General features: G+C 42.3%; 2 protein-coding genes and 1 long non-coding RNA gene across 4 annotated transcripts in view; 2 read left to right on the forward strand and 1 right to left on the reverse strand.

Moving 5' to 3' along the window:
* The first annotated feature begins 392 nt into the window (after positions 1-392).
* LOC133119416 (uncharacterized) lies at positions 393-3,931 on the forward strand. The gene is made up of 4 exons (XR_009706525.1): positions 393-677; positions 1,063-1,123; positions 1,904-2,022; positions 3,876-3,931. It is a non-coding gene; the product is annotated as an uncharacterized LOC133119416 (long non-coding RNA).
* A 31-nt stretch (positions 3,932-3,962) lies between these two features.
* LOC133119237 (mucin-2-like) lies at positions 3,963-8,335 on the forward strand. The gene is made up of 3 exons (XM_061229751.1): positions 3,963-4,193; positions 5,068-5,205; positions 5,830-8,335. Exons 1-3 carry the CDS (start codon positions 3,974-3,976, stop codon positions 7,269-7,271), a joined length of 1,800 nt encoding a protein of 599 aa, XP_061085735.1. The 5' UTR covers positions 3,963-3,973; the 3' UTR covers positions 7,272-8,335.
* An 11,267-nt stretch (positions 8,336-19,602) lies between these two features.
* Positions 19,603-19,610, reverse strand: part of LOC133119088 (solute carrier family 25 member 3-like) — a 6,622-nt gene continuing 6,614 nt past the window's right edge. For both annotated transcript variants that reach the window (XM_061229502.1, XM_061229501.1), the window contains exon 8: positions 19,603-19,610. This exon is cut by the window's right edge and continues 356 nt beyond it. The gene's annotated coding sequence lies outside the window, so the exon portion shown is untranslated.

A 19,610-nucleotide genomic window follows, 5' to 3' on the forward strand; every position in this document is an offset into this window, starting at 1 on the left:
CTTTCAATTGCTTCTGTCCTCATTTTCGTATTTATATTTAGTAATAATAACTAGTTCATAAAGGCCTACGTATTTGGCGCGATTTCGAATCAGGTCGGCTACGCAACTTATGAATGAGTCGTATGACTTCATTGTGAGTTAAGGGGCCATTGAGTTGGCCAATTTATGTATAATGATTAATATTCTCATATAAGTAACTAGACACTGCTAAAATACCCACTATTCAGAGGTTTTTAAACGAGATATATTTTTTATATCGTAATCCATGGTTACCGATACCATTGTTGTCTGTATTTTAGAAGTAGGCTATGTGGGAAGTCGTTATGCTCACTGCTGCTTGGTAACATAGTAGCCGACCATAAAAGGGGCGGCTGAAAACACAAATTATTTTGGCAGAATTAGGGTAACGTATGCATGGTGGAAGATGCGGAACACGATGGCTTCGTCCGGAACGCGCATTCATCCCTCCTCTCACCCCGTTATCATTTGAGGACAAAGAAACTATAACGCCCACACTCAACGGCGGCGAAGCGGAGCGAGGCTTGCGCTTTTTGCGTTTCTCGATTGAAGATTAAAGTGTTTGGTCGGTGGTGATTCGGTGGCTATATAGGCCAGCTCAGTGAACACAGTATGTCGCACTTAGTGTCCGTGTTTCTTTGTCAAGAGTGTGTCACAAGGTAAGATGCCCCTTTCTGCAATCCAGTCATGACTGCGTTTGTGTCGTGAAATGGGACGCGATGACTTCACTGTGTTACAGCTAGGATAAAATACTGCCTGCCGGATGCCTTGGAGAGGGTTTGGAGATGTCTCCGGGCCACTTTAATAGGTATCTTGTTTAGTACAAAATATTGGTGTGATATCATGCGTGAATGGCAAATCGAGGCATTTCTTGTTGATCCCGTTGTGTGCAAATGGCACATTCACCCTCAGTGGGGAATGCTGTAGCCTAGAAACGGCCCCGCTGCTAGGCTATCGAAAATGGGCTCTGGGATGCGTGAGAGAAATTAGGCCAAGTCTAACGGATTTATTAAAATAAAATCACCCATTATATTGCAATTGCAGATTCTGCGACAGCCTGTTTTTGTCTCCCGACGAACAATGCACGGAATAGCCTACAAAGGAGGTATGGACTTATGCCTTTTAATTCCTCGTGCCGGTTTATGCCCGTGGACATGAATGTTTACTATGTGAATTGTTATTTTTAAAGTATTCGTGGGGTTTGCGCTTTTTCCGAAAATGTCGGTGCCATTTTTGGGTTGGAAAAGATGCATCGTTTTGTGATCACAGTAGCCACATCACGCTACGCCTGTTACTAATGCAATTGTTGTTGGATGGTGGCACACAGCCTGCAACGTAGCGACGCACCTGCTCTTTCTTCTCGTCTTCCAGAATAGAAACGGTTCTGCATGATGTGCCAATAAGGATATTGTGCACTTGTACACATTATTTCATTATTGGGGATATGGAGCGAACACATGCAGAGATCAATATGCACGGATATCACGGTATTCTGGACTGAACACCACCAGTCTGATCTGAATCGCACCTTCACTTTCTACCTCCGTTATGAGAACTGGCCTAATTTTACTGCACTTCTTTATTGCCGTAGTTTCTGCTTGATTACAGTCATCCATATCGACCCTGGACATAGCGGTATAGTCGAACACACTGCTTGTTTATTGCCGCAGTTGTTTTTTTATGCCTGTCTGCAATGCCTTGATGATCTGTAACGGTGTGTAAACAAGGTTGGTCTCCTAATTGAGCTTTGAGCGGCGTAGGGATCCATAAAAGCGAACGGTCGCACAGACAGCTCCTATTGCAATGCGTACACATAGCCTCGGATAATACATTTCGTAATGGATTGCGGAAGTGCTTGAGTTTGTAATGGTCTCTGTATTTTCAGAATAGGGGGAGCGGACTTCAGCCCAGCTCTGATATAGAAGTTTGTGAACCCGAGACTGGATGTTATATACGGGGCTTTTCGCCAGCTCCTGGGATTCTGTGCACAAGAGCATTCCATAGGTAAGTGCCCACCTACTCGTGCCTGTTCAATTTTTACATGTGCTCGATAATGTGCCCAGTGATTCAGTCATCGATTTTCCTTAAGAAAATGGCGTACAAACAAGATAACTTCTCTGAGTGAATTGGTAATTCTGAAGCGAAACATCATACAGTGAAATGGGCTTGAAATGATGAATGATTCAACAAAGAAAACAAGTTTTTGTTCCATCCATAGATGCTGAATATAATTCACAGAACACTGTGTGCAAATCCACAGGCAGATTCAGAACAGTGTTGGTTCCAACGCCAAGCTGCAGTTTTCTCTTTTGGAGTCAACATCTTGGCTGTCTTCAGCTGTGCAACCATGAGTCACACAGGGTTGTGATTCCAGAATAACAAAACGTGCATGAGCGCGAGATGGCAGTATTTAACATTTACAATCCGTTCTTTCATAAACAGCGTCCAATAATGCCTGTTACAAGATGTGTTCTGCCAAAATGGGGAGCCAACATATTCAAGTCACACTTTTGGATTGTGGAGAGTGGAACCAAAACACTTGTGTTTTCTCATTGCATTGTGCTGCAGTCATCGCAGGACTTCCAAGCACTTTGAACTTGTCATGTAAAGAGCAGGAACAGATGGCACTTTCATGACTTTCATGCAAAGGCTGGAAGTCCAGCAGATAGTTCTGTGTGAAAGCGTGCCAGCTCAACGTGCTTGGCAAACTTCAGAAGCCAGCTACTGCAACCAGACAGTGCCATATCAAAGCACATCCTTTAGAACTGCGTTCAGAATAGAGGCTCACGTGCCGTGTTAAATTAATGCTCTGTCTAAACCGATTCTTCTCAGCTCTTCTGGCGGCTGTATTGTGATTCACACACACACCAGCTGGGCTGTGTTCATCTGGGTCTGAACTTTAATTATTCATGTTGGCAACACACATAGTAACAGTAAAGGGTCACATTATTATTGCGATGTATGCGTTTTACAGAAGCTATTACATGCAATTACATTTATATAAAAATATAATAGTAAGCAAGTACTCCATTGATCATTAATAATGTGCTGTAAAGGGCATACAGACCCAAGCATTTTATCTTTACTGATATGAATGTTTATCAGCAGAATTTCATGAGTCAGTAGGTCATTTTAGACCTGAAAAAAGATCACAACCCTTGATGAATAGCCTTCTAAGTTTATCTGACACACTTTCGCATTAGTTTGAGTGAAATTTAATATGCAGCATACATTTAAATGGTACAACACACATTCACCACGCGAGGCACCAACCAGCTCGTTGGGAACATTTAGGGGTTTGGCATCAGGGACACTCCGACACACCCAGGGCGGGAATCGAACCGGTAACCCTCCAACTGCCAGATGACTGCTCTTATCGCCTGAGCCAATGTCACCCCCATAGACATAATGAAGTATAATCTGCATAGTATACTCATTTATACTCTTCCTTCTGATATAGAAGTACTTCATGAAAGTACAAAAGTGTACGCAAGTATACTCAATTATAGCTCTCAGATCCTGACAGCTGTACCCTTCACACTGGACTTGAACCTGCAAACACAATATGAATTGTCAGATAAGCTACACACTGGTATTTTAGTAAACACACTAAACTCCAGTAAACACATTTGTCACACTTCCCACACCCTCTTTAGCCGTCAGTGTGTTTTCCCTGATAACCTACTTTATGTTCAATAATACATTTCACTTTGGAGTAAATATGATCGTCCCTCAGCTGCACGTGGCTACACCGGGGTTTGAACCACCAACCTTCTGGATCCCAGTCAAGCACCTTAGCCACTGGGCTGCACGGTGCCCCGTGATGTCTGACCCTGCTTCCTGCTGCCTCTTCCCAGGAGTTAAACCCTCGCACCCACGCCGTTTCCCCTGAAGACCCCCCCTCAGCCCCACCCCCCCCCCCCCCGCTGGATCCACCTCGCTGCCCTCTGACGCCATGCCCTGCGCTGTGATTGGTCGACTGGCCGCCGCGCTGCTGCTGCTGGGGCTGGTTGCCATGGCGGCGCCCGCGGAGCAGTGCCTCTCCAAGCTGCACGTCAACGCCATCGTCAACGTGCGTGTGGCGCTCTCCGCCAAGAGCACCGTCATGGACTCCTGCATCACACCCAGCCAGCAGGCCTGCCTGCACAAGTGCTGCGCCAAGGACCTGGTGCCAGGTACGCTCACTCAACACCTCCACCTCTATCTCCATCTCCATCTCCACCTCCATAACTATCTCCACCTCCATCTCCACCTCAATAACTATCTCCACCTCTATCTCCATCTCCATCTCCATCTCCACCTCCACCTCCACCTCCACTCCACCCCTACCCGCTCTGGTGCCCGGTACGCTCACAACTCCACCTCTATCTCCATCTCCATCTCCACCTCCACCTCCACTCCACCCCTACCCGCTCTGGTGCCCGGTACGCTCACAACTCCACCTCTATGTCCATCTCCATCTCCATCTCCATAACTATCTCCACCTCCATCTCCACCTCAATAACTATCTCCACCTCTACCTCCACTCCACCTCCACCTCTACCTCAGTAACTATCTCCACCTCTACCTCCACTCCATCTCCACCTCTACCTCCACTCCACTCCACCTCCACCTCTACCTCAGTAACTATCTCCACCTCTACCTCCACTCCATCTCCACCTCTACCTCCACTCCACCTCCACCTCTACCTCAGTAACTATCTCCACCTCCACCTCAATAACTATCTCCACCTCTACCTCTACCTCAGTAACCATCAACACCTCTACCTCCACCTCTATCTCCACCTCAATAACCACCTCCACCTCTACCTCCATCTCACATCTACACCTCCACTCCACCTCAATAACCACCCTCCACCCCGCTAACCACCCCCCACCCCCATACCCACCTCCACTAACCAACCCGCCCCCACCTCCACCTCAACCTCCACCACTAATCACCCCCAGCCTCTCCGCTGCCTGGTACGGCGGGGTGATCCAGAGCGCAGTGAAAGAGGTGGAGGTGCTCGTCCTGCTCATCTTCCCGCTGTGGCTTTCCGCTTTCTCTCAGGCTTCCAGTGCAACATGGTGGTGTATCAGCTCAATAAGCCTCTTGGAAGCGACAACTGCTATTTATTTCACTGTGAGAGGGAGGAGGACTGCCCTCTGGTCGCCATGGACGGGGTCAACAGCCATTTCATATTCACAGGTAACCACAACAACTATTCCTAACGACACAGTGTTTGTACTGTCCGCCAAACTTGGGTCATTGGGTCACAAAGCCTTTCATCATGTAGTCATAGCAACCGGCAGCAACCGGCTTGTAGAAGCAGGACCGTTAAAATAGGCTTACCTTTGGGTGATTCCACGATTGGTGTGCCATTTTTGTTGCAGTGATACAAATATGGATGCAGAGTAAAGGAAATTAACTTCTTACACTCAAGTGAAGTGTCCTATACAGCAAACTACGTGTATGTTTCAGATAAACATCGTAAAACGTGGGTGTCTCGGTGGCGCAGCCTGTAGAGCACTGACCACATGCTCATTGCGAGCCGCGACGTCGGCGGTTTGAATCCGACCATCTGACATTTGTCGCATGTCTTCCCCTCTCTCGCTCCCATTCTTCCTGTCCCTCTATACTATACTGTCCAATAAAGCTGAAAAAGGCCTAAAAAATATCTTAAAACGTTAATTAAACCTACCTACAGCACCGAGAACTTTCATGAAACAATTACTTCATTCAAGCTGCTACAGGACAAAAGCAATTCATAGCATTGTGTGTTGATATTTCTGTGCATTTGAAACTCTTGTTTTATTTCATTTTGTTTCACAGGTTTGGACCAGTACAACCCCAGCAACTCAATGCTGATATCGCCCTTAACGACTGCTTTAGCTCAGATCCCCACTACTATGACAACAGCCACTGCCACAACCACACAGGCAACAACTGTGGCCTCCACTACTCCCCCAAGCACCACCAGCACGATGCCACAGACCACCTCTACAACATCTACAACATCTACAACATCTACTACAACTACTACAACTACTACAACAACTACTACTACAACTACGCAACCTACTAGCACCACAACTACCACCTCCGTGCCACATCCTACTACGAGTACCACACAACCAACCACAAACATTGCAACACAGACAACTTCCACGACACAGCCAACTACGTCTGCTACACAAACAACAGCGACTGCAGCAGCCCCAACCACCACGCCAACGACCTTGAGTACCACAAAACCAGCCACAACACCAGCAACTGCAGCCGTAGCCTTGGCTGTCTCTGCCGGCTCCCGCAGTCCCGCTGGAGTGCAGACTGTCCCATCCACCTCCACACACGCAGAGGACATGGCCACTGCTACACCCAAAGCCACAACCACAACCCCAGCCGTCCGCATGACGACCACCACAGCCACAACAACCAGAGCGGCAGCCCACCAGGCCACTCCTGCCCCAGGCACTGCCAAGCTAAACAGCCCCACCAAAAAGCAGAACAGACACAGGAACCCCTCCTCCAAGCCTGCTCGCCACGGCGGGAAGCAACTTCCTGCCTTTACAACCACCACGAGATCAACCACCACGAGATCAACCACCACGACCACAGAACCCACTACGAGCAGCACAACGTCAACCACAACGACCGCAGAACCCACTACGAGCAGCACAAAGTCGACCACAACGACCGCACCATCGACTACGACCACCACAAAATCAACCACGACCACCACACCGTCGACTATGAGCAGCACTGCAACCACCGCAGAACCAACTACAACTAGAACAGAACCCGCTACGTCGGCCGCAAAACCCGCTGCGTCAACCGCAAAACCGCCGACCAAGAAGCCACACCCCACCCCCAGGCGAGGGGTGGCCCCGCACGGCTCCCCCACGAGAAGACCCCCCGCCACACCGAGACCGTTAACCACCACGGCAAACCTGGCAACCTCTGCCCCTCTAACTGCCGCGTCAGCGGGGACGCTAAAGAGCCCCCCGGCGCCTCCCGCCCCCACGGCACCGCCCCCAGGAAGGAAAGCAGCGCCCCCTGCTGGTTCCCCGGCCTACGGCCAGAGTGCGGGCGCCACTTTCGGGAGAGCGGTAGACCCCAAAGGAGTTCTGAAGACCAGTCTGGCGGCCGCCGTGGTGGTCGGGCTGGTGTTTTTGACGCTGGCTGTCACCCTGCTGGGGAAGAAGGCGTTGGAGTCGTTCAACCGGAGACACTACACACGCCTGGAGCTCAACGACCTTCAGTACGACGTGTAGCCCTCCCCCCGCACCCCAACGCACTGCTCAAGCAAGCCGGGCCAGAACCTCTGCAAACACGCTTTTATAACGTAGATTAAGTCTCTTGTGTTTCTCAGCCATGTTTCGTTGGTAAGCTGATCGGAGGGGGCCGGCTGTCTCATTCTGAGCTATCCCAGCATCCTTTGCAGGAGGTTTTTCTTTGCGGGAAAATGATTTTGGAGGCCCTGAGTGACGTCATCAGCAATACCTCTATTCCTCAAACTCAGGAACCTTTCCAATCTGGTGAACAGAAGAATTTACATTTTTACTAAGTTGAGTGAGATCCTCTACTTAATTATTCACCTTGTCATAAAATAACGATTCTCTAAAACTCTGTAGTGTATACTATCACGTAGTTTGAGCCCATGTGGAACTGTTTCTGCATGTAAATATGTGTATGAGTATTTCAGCACTACGGTGTGTGGCATCTCATTCATGTTTGTTTCTCGTTTTTTCATCCTTCCATCGTGGTTTCACGAGTAACGGAAACGTGCGAGGGTAGCCCGGACGGAAATGCTAGAACATCGTAAGCCTTGTTCAAGTTTTGATACACAAATTTTGTAGTTTTTAAATTATACTTTATACATTTTATCTCAGACACTTGTCTCACAAAAATGGCTTTAATCGGTAGATTCCACTGACGGCGCACTATATTGATGATCACATTAGCGTGTGTGCCTAAGAGTAGGAGGATGTAAAAATGTTTGCCTACAAGTAGGCTGATAAAAATAGTTGGCCTCAATTAGATGTGATATATTTATTGACCACAGGGTGGCAGCACCTAAGCAGTGATTTCGCGCTGTGCCGCATACTGACTCTTGATAATCGCATTGTCGAGCCTCACTATGGAGCTACTAAACTGAATATAATTGCACAGATTATGTAAGATGTTTTGATACACTTCCGTCAATGTGATGTTTATTACATGTACCGTGTTTTTATTTAATTCTCTGATGATAGCAGTGCGTAGATGTCACAGGTGTTGTGTAGTTCCTGTCAGGTAGTGGTTTATGACTGTAGATCAATTTTAAGTGAAAAGATCTGGGGGGTGTGGGTGGGGGGGAGGGTGTTTCTTGCAAGAAAATAAAATGTTATTTATACACTCTTTGTTGGTTATCATTTGTATGTTTCCAAAAAAAACCCCAAAAGATATCAGATACCTGGAACAAAGTGTTATACTGAGTGTTTACAGGTTATGCAAAATTGTGTAATGTGTCTGATGCGCATGCAGGCTAACTTTTCTGCCCTGAACTAATGAAATACTCTTAACGCATTCGAATTCATGTCAATTGATGACCCCGGTGTCTAGTTTGTAAATGGTACATTGGCTCCCTCTCGTGGCCGTTCATCGGAATGACACCAAGCAGTCGGCCTTGGGGACACGGGGTACGAAGATACTGGACCCACGGTGAATGCATCACGCTACATGTCATTATTTAAACTGGTTAGCTAACATTAAAATTATCTGAAACTTTGAGCAAGTTCACAAGTAAGATATGGCATTGTGCAATTTCACATTTAAACAGTAAATGTGCGCTTACAGTACAGTAGAGTAAGAATGGTATGGATATTTTTTGGTTTTTCATAGTGGCGCGAGGAACTTTACAACGATCACTTTCTATTGCATTACAGCCTGAAAGGAAAATGCACTCCAGCTTGTCTGTTATCAGTGCAGAAACTCTGTGTACATTCTGAAGTGTGACTGCTTTCATATCACAATGAATAATTACAATTAGTTATCGGTCACGCCAATCACGCCCGGTTGCACAGCCGCATGTAGCCAATGAATGCCTCAGAACAAGCACACGGGGCGCACGGGTATCTCCCGCTGCACTGAGAGCAGAGACCAGCAGCTACGCCAGCCAGCTCCACCCAGAACCACATACATCATCAGGGACACACACACACACACACACACACACGTACATGCATACATACAGAGACACATAGACACATACACACACAAACACACACACATGCACATGCATACATACAGAGACACACACACACACACACGTACGTGTGTACGTGTATAAGGAGGACCTAGGCATTGGTTCCGTCCCCATAGAGATCTCCCAAACAAATTAAATGCCTTCCTTTTTAACAGGTAGACATGACCACCCCAAATTGGCACACACCATGTCATTCCATAAACACAGGGGTGTTTACATATCACAACACAAATACGTATTGAACAGCTTTTAAAAGTACCTATTACACAAACACTACACCAGGCTTTTAAGTTTACAACAGTACATGGACACATGCCACTAAACTCACAGTAAGTGTACCCATAATTGATTTTATGAAGACGCAAATGCGTCGATCGCGAACATACCCAACCATATAGCTGTCCCAGGACGGGAGCGCGCTTCCCTAGAAGCACCAGGAAGAGAGCCAGCCGATATGGCGGTAAGAAGTTATGTCTCTAAATCACTGCATTTAACAAAGCACTAAACTGTACATTAAATAAATATCTTATGCTCAGACATTGTCCAAATTCCCATCTTTTGGTTAACATGCATATTTTATCAGAGCACAACATAGTTTTTGCATAAACGAGTGAATGACTTAATGAACGAATGTGCATGAAATGTTTGGCGAGTTCTAAACGCATGTGTGCATCCATCCGTTTATACTCACGTAAACTCAACACATAACACATATCACAGTACAAATGAATACTAGTGGAGGGAACATATGCACTTTATGAACGCAAGTCCATGAAAAACGCATATAACAGTTCAGTGCGGCCACAATAAGGGCGCGCGAGGACGCGCCTATGAGCCGTGGCATCACACAGACATACAGAGACACACACAAACATGTACATACATACAGAGACACATAAACGCACACATACATACATACATACAGACACACACACACCTCAGGATGGTTTTCCTACACCCTTTTATGAGTGCAGCCGAATGCTGCTGAGGGTGCGAATGAATGAAATGGTGCAGAATGCACATTGCGCAGAGGTGAGCTTACGGTCCAATCACGAGCAGTTCTGTAGGGAGCTACGGCTTCAGAGGAACGTGATTTGCTATTTCCCCAGAAGAAGACCAGGATCTGACTGGCTTCAGTCCAGGATTACACCAGCCACAGGGTTTGTATCTGTCAGAGTAGTATTTTATTTCAGTTTATTCACAGTGTATTTCATTTTACGAGCGCCTGTCCTGAAGAACGCTGCTTCATGTTGTTCCTATAAACGGCCACCAGAGGGAGACACTATGAGTGGCTGGATCTGGGCTACATTTATAGAAATACTATGGTGGTGTTATTCATATTACATTACATTATTGGCATTTGGCAGACGCTCTTATCCAGAGCGCAAAGTGCATACCCATAACCAGGGATAAGTGCGCTGAAAGACCCTAGAGGGAAGTACAATTTCAACTGCTACCTGTACAACAACGATAAGGACGATACATTTTTTCTTTTTTTCTTCTTTTTTTTTTCACAAATAAACAAACAACAAAGCAAAAGTGACCAAACTTAACTAGCCAAACACTGCTTACCTAGCCAAACTAAAAATACCGATACACAAAAAAGTACAGAAAATCACAGAAAGACAACAATTAAAGTTCACAGGGAGGAAGGGAGGGACGGGGAGAGGTTTTTTGTAGGTAAGCTGGGGAAGACCCCTTAACTGCTTGGAAGGCTAGCACCAATGTTTTGAATTTGATGCGAGCCATGACAGGCAGCCAGTGGAGGGAAATAAGCAGGGAGCATGACATGTGAGTATTTGGGAAGGTTGAAGACCAGACGAGCTGCTGCATTCTGGATAAGTTGGAGGAAGGAAGAAGAGATATCGGGCGGTAGTTCTGGATGATGGAGGGATCCAGAGTAGGATTTTTTTTAGCAGCGGAGTGATGTGGGCCCTCTTGAGTGTCCACAAGAGGGCAGACTTAAAGAGCCTGCAGACTATTATAAAAAATATAAAAGACTTAAAAATGTTTAGTTTTTTCTCCGAAACAGATATACAAGGTAGATATACCATAGAAAGGAAACCTTGTCAAATAGTAATTTGATGTTATTGTTAGGGGTGTCCAGCAGACTTTTATTATTATTATTGTTATTATTATAATTATCATCCTATGATTATCCTCATTTGATAATCAAATAAGCCTGTGGGCTAATTGTTACGTTTTTTAAAGAAACGATTTCTAAAGGTCGGAAATACCTTGTCATAAAGTAATTTGATGCTATGCATGATTAGCCTAGCCTAATTTTCAAATGATAACCCAACAAGCTTGTGTGCGTATCAGGCTTTTTGTGAGGTTTTCTTTAAAAACAGATTTAACAGACTTGCATCGGTAGTACACCCTCTAGAAAGGTATTTTTATGTTATTCCTTTAAACGGCCACCAGAGGGAGCCATGCATAATTTACAAACTATACACCGTGTCATAAAGTAATTTGATGTTATTCTTGTGTGTCCACAAGAGGGCGCCAGTAAACATTTCCATTTTGTGCCCTACTCTTAATTTACATTATAGTAGAACCTCGCAGTGCGAGTGCACCAGTGTACGAGCAATTTGTTGTAGGAGCCGAGGCTCGTGCGAATTTTTGTCTGGAAGTACGAGTGGAAATCCACAGCACGAGCGAGGTTCATACAGCGGCCGCTAGTTGGTGCTGAGCTCGCACACGCTCTCCTCACAAGGCTCAGTTCACGCGGATACCTCGTTGTGGAAGCATCCCTATTGTGTTTTCCCAGTGTTTTTTTTTTTAGTTTTGTGCATTTTTTGCTATTATTTTATAATAATTAGTTGTGTTACCCATGGGTCCTAAGGTTAGTGCAAAGAACAGTGCTGAGAAGAAGAAAACGCTGATTACGATAGAATTGAAGAAGGAAATCGTTGATAAACGTAAGAAATTCATAAACATTTTGCATTCTCTTTTACTGTATTATGTTTTTATAATTGTCATTTTTCTTGTAACTACACCTTTTCTGTTTTAAAACCCATAAAAAAACATTTTTGGGTGGTTTTTGGGAGTTGGAACGGATTAATTATATTTCAATTAATTTCAATGGGGAAAACGAGTAAATCATAAAACGGGCTCGGTCATGAACGAATTAAACTCGTACTGTGAGGCATCACTGTATTATACTTTTGAATGTTTGAATTCGTGTTAAATTGTAATGACATTTCATTTGGAACCCATGTATAAAAACAGTTAATCTATTATTATTATTATTATTATTATTATTATTATTATTATTATTATTATTATTCCGTTTACTGTTATTATTGTTATTATTATTCTCATTCTATGACTAGCCTAATTTTCCAATGATAGCCCAACAAGTCTGTGCATATCGGGCTTTTTGTTTAAAAGACTTCCATTGGTAGGAAGTACACCCTCTAAAAAAGTATTTTGATGTTATTCCTTTAAACGGCCACCAGAGAAAGCCATGCGTAATTTACAGACTATACACCTTGTCATAAAGTAATTTGATGTTATTCTTGTATATGTCCACAAGAGGGCGCCAGCACAACTTTCCATTTTGTGCCATTCCATTCATTTATATTATTTTACTTTTTAATGTTTTCATTAGTGGTAAATTCTAATGACATTTCATTTGGAACCCATTTATAAAATATTATTATTATTATTATTATTATTATTATTATTATTATTATTATTAGTAGTAGTAGTAGTAGTAGTAGTAGTAGTAGTATAAGTAGTAGTATTGTTATTGTTGTTATTATTAGTATTGTTATTATTATTATTGTTGTTATTTGTATTGCTATTATGTTTATTTTATTGTTATTATTGTATTAATATTATCATTTTGAATATTAATATTTTAGTAATTCCATCGGTAGGAAATTACAAAAAGTAATTTGATGTAATTCTTGTATGTGTCCACAAGAGGGCGCCAGCAGACTTTTCCATTTTGTGCCCAACTTTTAATTTATAGTATTATACTTTTTAATGTTTTAATTCGTGCTAAATTCTAGTAACATTTACGTTGGAATCCATGTATAAAAAGCGTTCATCTATTATTTATTTCTTTATTTCTTTATCTCTAACTTTTTGGGAGTTCTTTTAAAGAACAGATTTAGAAGACTTCCATTTAGAAGTAAACCCTCTAAAAAAGTATTTTGATGTTATTCCTGTTATTCCTTTAATTTAAATTAATTTCAATGGGGAAAACGAGTAAATCATAAAACGAGCTCGGTCATGAACGAATTAAACTCGTACTGTGAGGCATCACTGTATTATACTTTTGAATGTTTGAATTCGTGTTAAATTGTAATGACATTTCATTTGGAACCCATGTATGAAAAAAACAGTTAATCTATTATTATTATTATTATTATTATTCCGTTTACTGTTATTATTGTTATTATTATTCTCATTCTATGACTAGCCCAATTTTCCAATGATAGCCCAACAAGTCTGTGCATATCGGGCTTTTTGTTTAAAAGACTTCCATTGGTAGGAAGTACACCCTCTAAAAAAGTATTTTGATGTTATTCCTTTAAACGGCCACCAGAGGGAGCCATGCGTAATTTACAAACTGTACACCTTGTCATAAAGTAATTTGATGTTATTCTTGTATGTGTCCACAAGAGGGCGCCAGCACAACTTTCCTTTCAAAGACTTTTCGCTTCAATGTAATTGAAGAATGTTTGATGAAATATGTTTTAATGAAAAATGCAAAATACATAAAGCTATAGACTTATGTCCAAAATGTGGAAAAGTTTTGATGATGTAATTTCATGATGCAAATGAATAGTACATCATGTTTATTTCACAACCATGGAGAATTCAATGAAAACAAATATATTTTTAAGACTTTAGACTTTGTCCAAAATGTGGTAAAAAGGCTAAAAAATTAAAATGAGATTTGTGCTAAATACATTGATGATAACTAATGTCCATCCATCCATCCATTATCTTAACCCGCTTATCCTGAACAGGGTCGCAGGGGGGCTGGAGCCTATCCCAGCATACATTGGCGAAAGGCAGGAATACACCCTGGACAGGTCGCCAGTCCATCACAGGGCACACACACCATTCACTCACATACTCATACCTATGGGCAATTTAGACTGTCCAATCAGCCTAACCTGCATGTCTTTGGACTGTGGGAGCACACCCACACCCACACCCACACCCACACCCACACCCACACCCACACCCACACCCACACCCACACCCACACCCACACCCACACAGACTCCGCACAGAGAGGCCCCGGCCGACGGGGATTCGAACCCAGGACCTCCTTGCTGTGAGGCGGCAGTGCTACCCACTACACCAACCATGCCGCCCTGATAACTCATATGCCTATCTTAATGGTGACTGGCTTGTTCTTTTTGTCCATAAAGCATTGCGTCAGGCAGCCATGAATGTGAGTGCATGATATTTCATTACCAATCGCAGTTGTGCAATAACATACCGCAGGAAAGGTGGACAGGCGGAATGAACCATTTCAGAATTCTGATGTCTTTGTTCATTTTGCGTTTGTCTGTGTGTGTCTTAGAACATAACTTTTTTTTGTTTTGTAAGACTAATGAAAATGTTTGAAACTTGAGAAGACATTTTGTCACCAATAAATATACAGCGTTAAGATATGCATATTATTTGTTTATGCATTTTCAGTATTTATTACACAACCATGAATGTGAGAGTATGGCATTTCATGCACATAGAAATGGGAGAAGTTTGTCAATGTAGTCGATTGCTTTTTTTTTTTTGGGTCCTCTTCTTCTTTTCTTTGTGCTGTATTCTAGTAACCAGCATATATCATTCTGTGCTAAAATATACTTATCAGATTAACAAGGCCTTCTGGATATTTCTTGAACAACCATGAATGGGACAGTATGGTCTTTTGTGTATATACCAAGAGGTATATTCTGTCACAATGCTTGTTTGTTTTTTGGTTTTTTTTGTGGGCTTCTGCTGTACACTGAGCAATAGTCTGGCAACTGGTATAAAACCATTCACTTTATGCTATGCTTCTAAGAAAATATATATCAGCAGGAAGTTGTCTTCTGGATATTTCTTGAACAACCATGAATGGGATATTATGGTATTTTATGTACATAGCAGTCAGTGAAGTTCATCTGTACACTTGGTTGTTTTTAAGAGCATGTTGCCGTTGCCTCTGCAATATTCTGGGTATCCGGGATAAACCCTTCTGTGCTAAAATGTTCTTATTAGTTAAACAATGCCTTCTGGATATTTCTTTAACAACCATGATTGGGACAGTATGGGATTTTATGTATATACCAAGAAGTACACTTCTTCTGTTTAATTGTTTGGTTTTGTTTTTGGTCCCTCTGGTGTGCAATGTTCTGGTATCTGGAATAAACCCTTCTGTGTTTTGTTATTCTTATTAGTTGAACAAGGCATTCTGGATATTTCTTTATCAACCATGAATGAAACAGTATGGTATTTTATGTATATACCAAGAAGTACATTTTAATCAGTATACCGGGTAGGTTTCTTTTTTAGGGGCCACTGCTGTTCACTGTGTAATGGTCTGGTATCTGGACTAAACCCTTCTGTGTTTTGTTATTCTTATTAGTTGAACAAGGCATTCTGGATATTTCTTTATCAACCATGAATGAAACAGTATGGTATTTTATGTATATACCAAGAAGTACATTTTAATCAGTATACCGGGTAGGTTTCTTTTTTAGGGGCCACTGCTGTTCACTGTGTAATGTTCTGGTATCTGGACTAAACCCTTCTGTGTTTTGTTATTCTTATTAGTTGAACAAGGCATTCTGGATATTTCTTTATCAACCATGAATGAAACAGTATGGTATTTTATGTATATACCAAGAAGTACATTTTAATCAGTATACCGGGTAGGTTTCTTTTTTAGGGGCCACTGCTGTTCACTGTGCAATCAAAAGTAGATAGGCAATATTTTGGGGCTTCCTTTTTTGAATAAAAAAGGGTTTTCCCTGTCTTGCTTATTTATTCATCCAAATGATTAGCTCTGAAATACATATCCTTCAGGATTTCTTAAGAGAATATGTATTTCAGAGCTAATCATTTGGATGAATAAATAAGCAAGACAGGGAAAACCCTTTTTTATTCAAAAAAGGAAGCCCCAAAATATTGCCTATCTACTTTTGATTGCACAGTGAACAGCAGTGGCCCCTAAAAAAGAAACCTACCCGGTATACTGATTAAAATGTACTTCTTGGTATATACATAAAATACCATACTGTCTCATTCATGGTTGATAAAGAAATATCCAGAATGCATTGTTCAACTAATAAGAATAACAAATCACAGAAGGGTTGAATCCAGATACCAGAACATTGCACAATGGACACCAGAGGGACCAAAAACAAAACCAAACAATTAAATGGACGACGTGTACTTATTGGTATATACATAAAATACCATACTGTCCCATTCATGGTTGTTCAAATAATATCCACAATGCATTCTACACCTGATAAGTCTGCCCTTGAACCAAATGGTTTAGTGCAGATACCAGAACATTGCACAGTGAATAGCAGAGGCCCCAAAAACAGAACCAAACAATTAAAAGGATGAACTGCAGTTCTTGGTATATACATAACAGACCATACTGTCCCATCCATGGTTGTTCAATAAGAATACCAGAGCACAGTAAGCTATTTTCCAGTCATAAATGAGCCATTAGACAACAGCAGGATCCAAATTAAAATTAAACAACAAATTACACGGACAAAGTTCACTGACCGCTATGTACATAAAATACTACATTATCCCATTCATGGTTGTTCAAGAAATATCCAGAAGACATTGTGCAACTAATAAGAATATTGTAGCTCAGAAGAGTTCATTCCAGATACCAGAATACAGCCGAATCAATGGCAGAGGCCCCAAAAACAGAAGCAAATAAATAAACAGATGGCGTACTTCTTGGTATATAAATAAAAGACCATACTGTCCCATTCATGGTTGTTCAAATAATATCCACAACGCACTGTTCAACGGACAAGCCTACCTTTGAACCAAATGGTTTACTCCGGTTAGCAGAATTTTGCACAGTGAACAGCACAGGGCCCAAAAACAAAAACAAACTAAAACATAGTTCTTGGTATATACATAAAATACCATACTGTCCCATGCATGGTTGTTAAAGAAATATCCAGAAAACATGGTTCAACTAATAACAGCATCAAATCCCAGAAGGACTTGTGCCAGATACCAGAAGTCCTAAAAACAGAACCAAACAACTGAACTGATGACATGTACTTCTTGATGTATACATAAAACACCATACTGTCCCATTCATGGTTGTTCAAGAAATATCCAGAACACACCGCTCAACTAAGAATATCATCACATGGAAAGGTATACGCCAGCGATAAAATAGCCATTAAACAACTAACGGCAGAATCCAGAATTAAAAATAAATAAATAAATGCACAAACAGCCATTCACTCACGGCTATGTACATAAAATACTACATTATCCCATTCATGGTTGTTCAAGAAATATCCAGAAGCCACAGTTTGCCTAATAAGACAATCAGAGCACAGAATGGTTTATTCTAGATAAGCTGAATAGAGCAGAATGAATGGCAATATGCCCTTAAGAGTAACCAAGAGTACAGACGCAGTTCACTGACTGCTATGTACATAAAAGACTATACTAGCCCATTCATGGTTGTTCAAAAAATATCCAGAATGCATTGTTCGGCTAATAAGAATATCTTAGCTCTGAATGGTTCCTTCCAGTTGCACAGAATGTCGCAATTTTGGACATGAGACTATAGTCTTATGTATTTTGACATTTTCCATATTTTATCTAAACTTTCTTCCACAACATTTTTATCCATTCATTTCTCCAGGGTTGTGAAATAAACGTGAATGACAATAATAATAAAAAGAATACATGGGTTCCAACTTAAATGTAATTAGAATATAGCACTAATTAAAATATTAGTAATGATAAGAACTAAGAGTAGCGGCCAAAGGGGAAAGTCTGCCCTCTTGTGGACACAAACAGGAATAACATCGAAATACTTTATTAACTTTCATTTTATACGTTATACTTTATTAATACGTTTTGTTTGTAAATGATACATTGGCTCCCTCTGGTGGCCATTCATAGGAATATCATCAAGCAGCCAGTCACAGTGTTACCCTGGCCTGACACCTGTCATATCCAGCGAGACTCAATGGCCGGTGTGATGTTGATTTGAGATCTTAATAATAATAATAATAATAAATGAAAACTGTCCATACATGGGTTCCAACTTAAATGTCATTAGAATATAGAAATTAAAGTATGAACGATTATAACAAGAATGAAGAGCAGCAGCAAAAGCGAAGTTTTGCTGGCGCCCTCTTGTGGACGCACATAGGAACAACATCAAATTACTTCTTGGAGAGCAACAATCATCAAATCTTGACCTCGAATCCAAATCCGGCTCTGGTTTTCTAATCCCAGGTAATTATCTGACCAATTAGTGCCACTGATTAACCAGACTGCCTTCACACATGGCTCCCAGGAAAAGCAGCAGGTGTAGGATTTGGAGGACCATCACTCTCTCTCTCACACACACACACGCACACACACTCTCACACACATCACTCTCACACTCATGGGCGCACACACACACACACAAACAACACTCTCTCACTCACACACACAATCAACACTGTCTCACACACACACGCACACACAGAAACAACACTCTCTCTCGCTCTCTCTCACACACGCACACACACACACACACACTACATTACATTACATTACATTACATTATTGGCATTTGGCAGACGTTCTTATCCAGAGCAACGTACAGTTGATTAGACTAAGATCCTCCCCTGGAGCAATGCTGGGTTAAGGGCCTTGCTCAAGGGCCCAATGGCTGTGCGGATCTCATTGTGGCTACATCGGGATTAGAACCACCGACCTTGCGTGTCCCAGTCATTTACCTTAACCACTACGCTACAGGCCGCCCATTTGGACCATGATTTGATGATCCCTGGTGTTTCGTTATTGCAGCCAGTTTTCAGGACACAAAGGCTCTGAAGAGTCTGGGCTCAAAGATCTCATTAAGCATGTAAACAAAAATAAAATCATTACATCGCCCTTACACCAGTAATGTGGTTCGCCCAAATAAAATTTTGGGGGAGTTTCATGAGGAACAGGACAACCCCGGGATGCCAAACGCCAAGTTCTTGCTCAGAAACTCCCCATTTGGCATTGTTTTAGTGAAACGTTCATATTTCACCCGGATAACGTCTCCCCGTGTGTTCAGCTCCCCGGGACACTGAGCAGAACGCAAAGGGAACACATCGGCACTCCTCATTAAACACACCAGCACGTTTGTTTC

This window comes from Conger conger, chromosome 19 (genome assembly GCF_963514075.1).
Source record: "Conger conger chromosome 19, fConCon1.1, whole genome shotgun sequence".
In the NCBI taxonomy this organism is placed as follows: domain Eukaryota; kingdom Metazoa; phylum Chordata; class Actinopteri; order Anguilliformes; family Congridae; genus Conger; species Conger conger.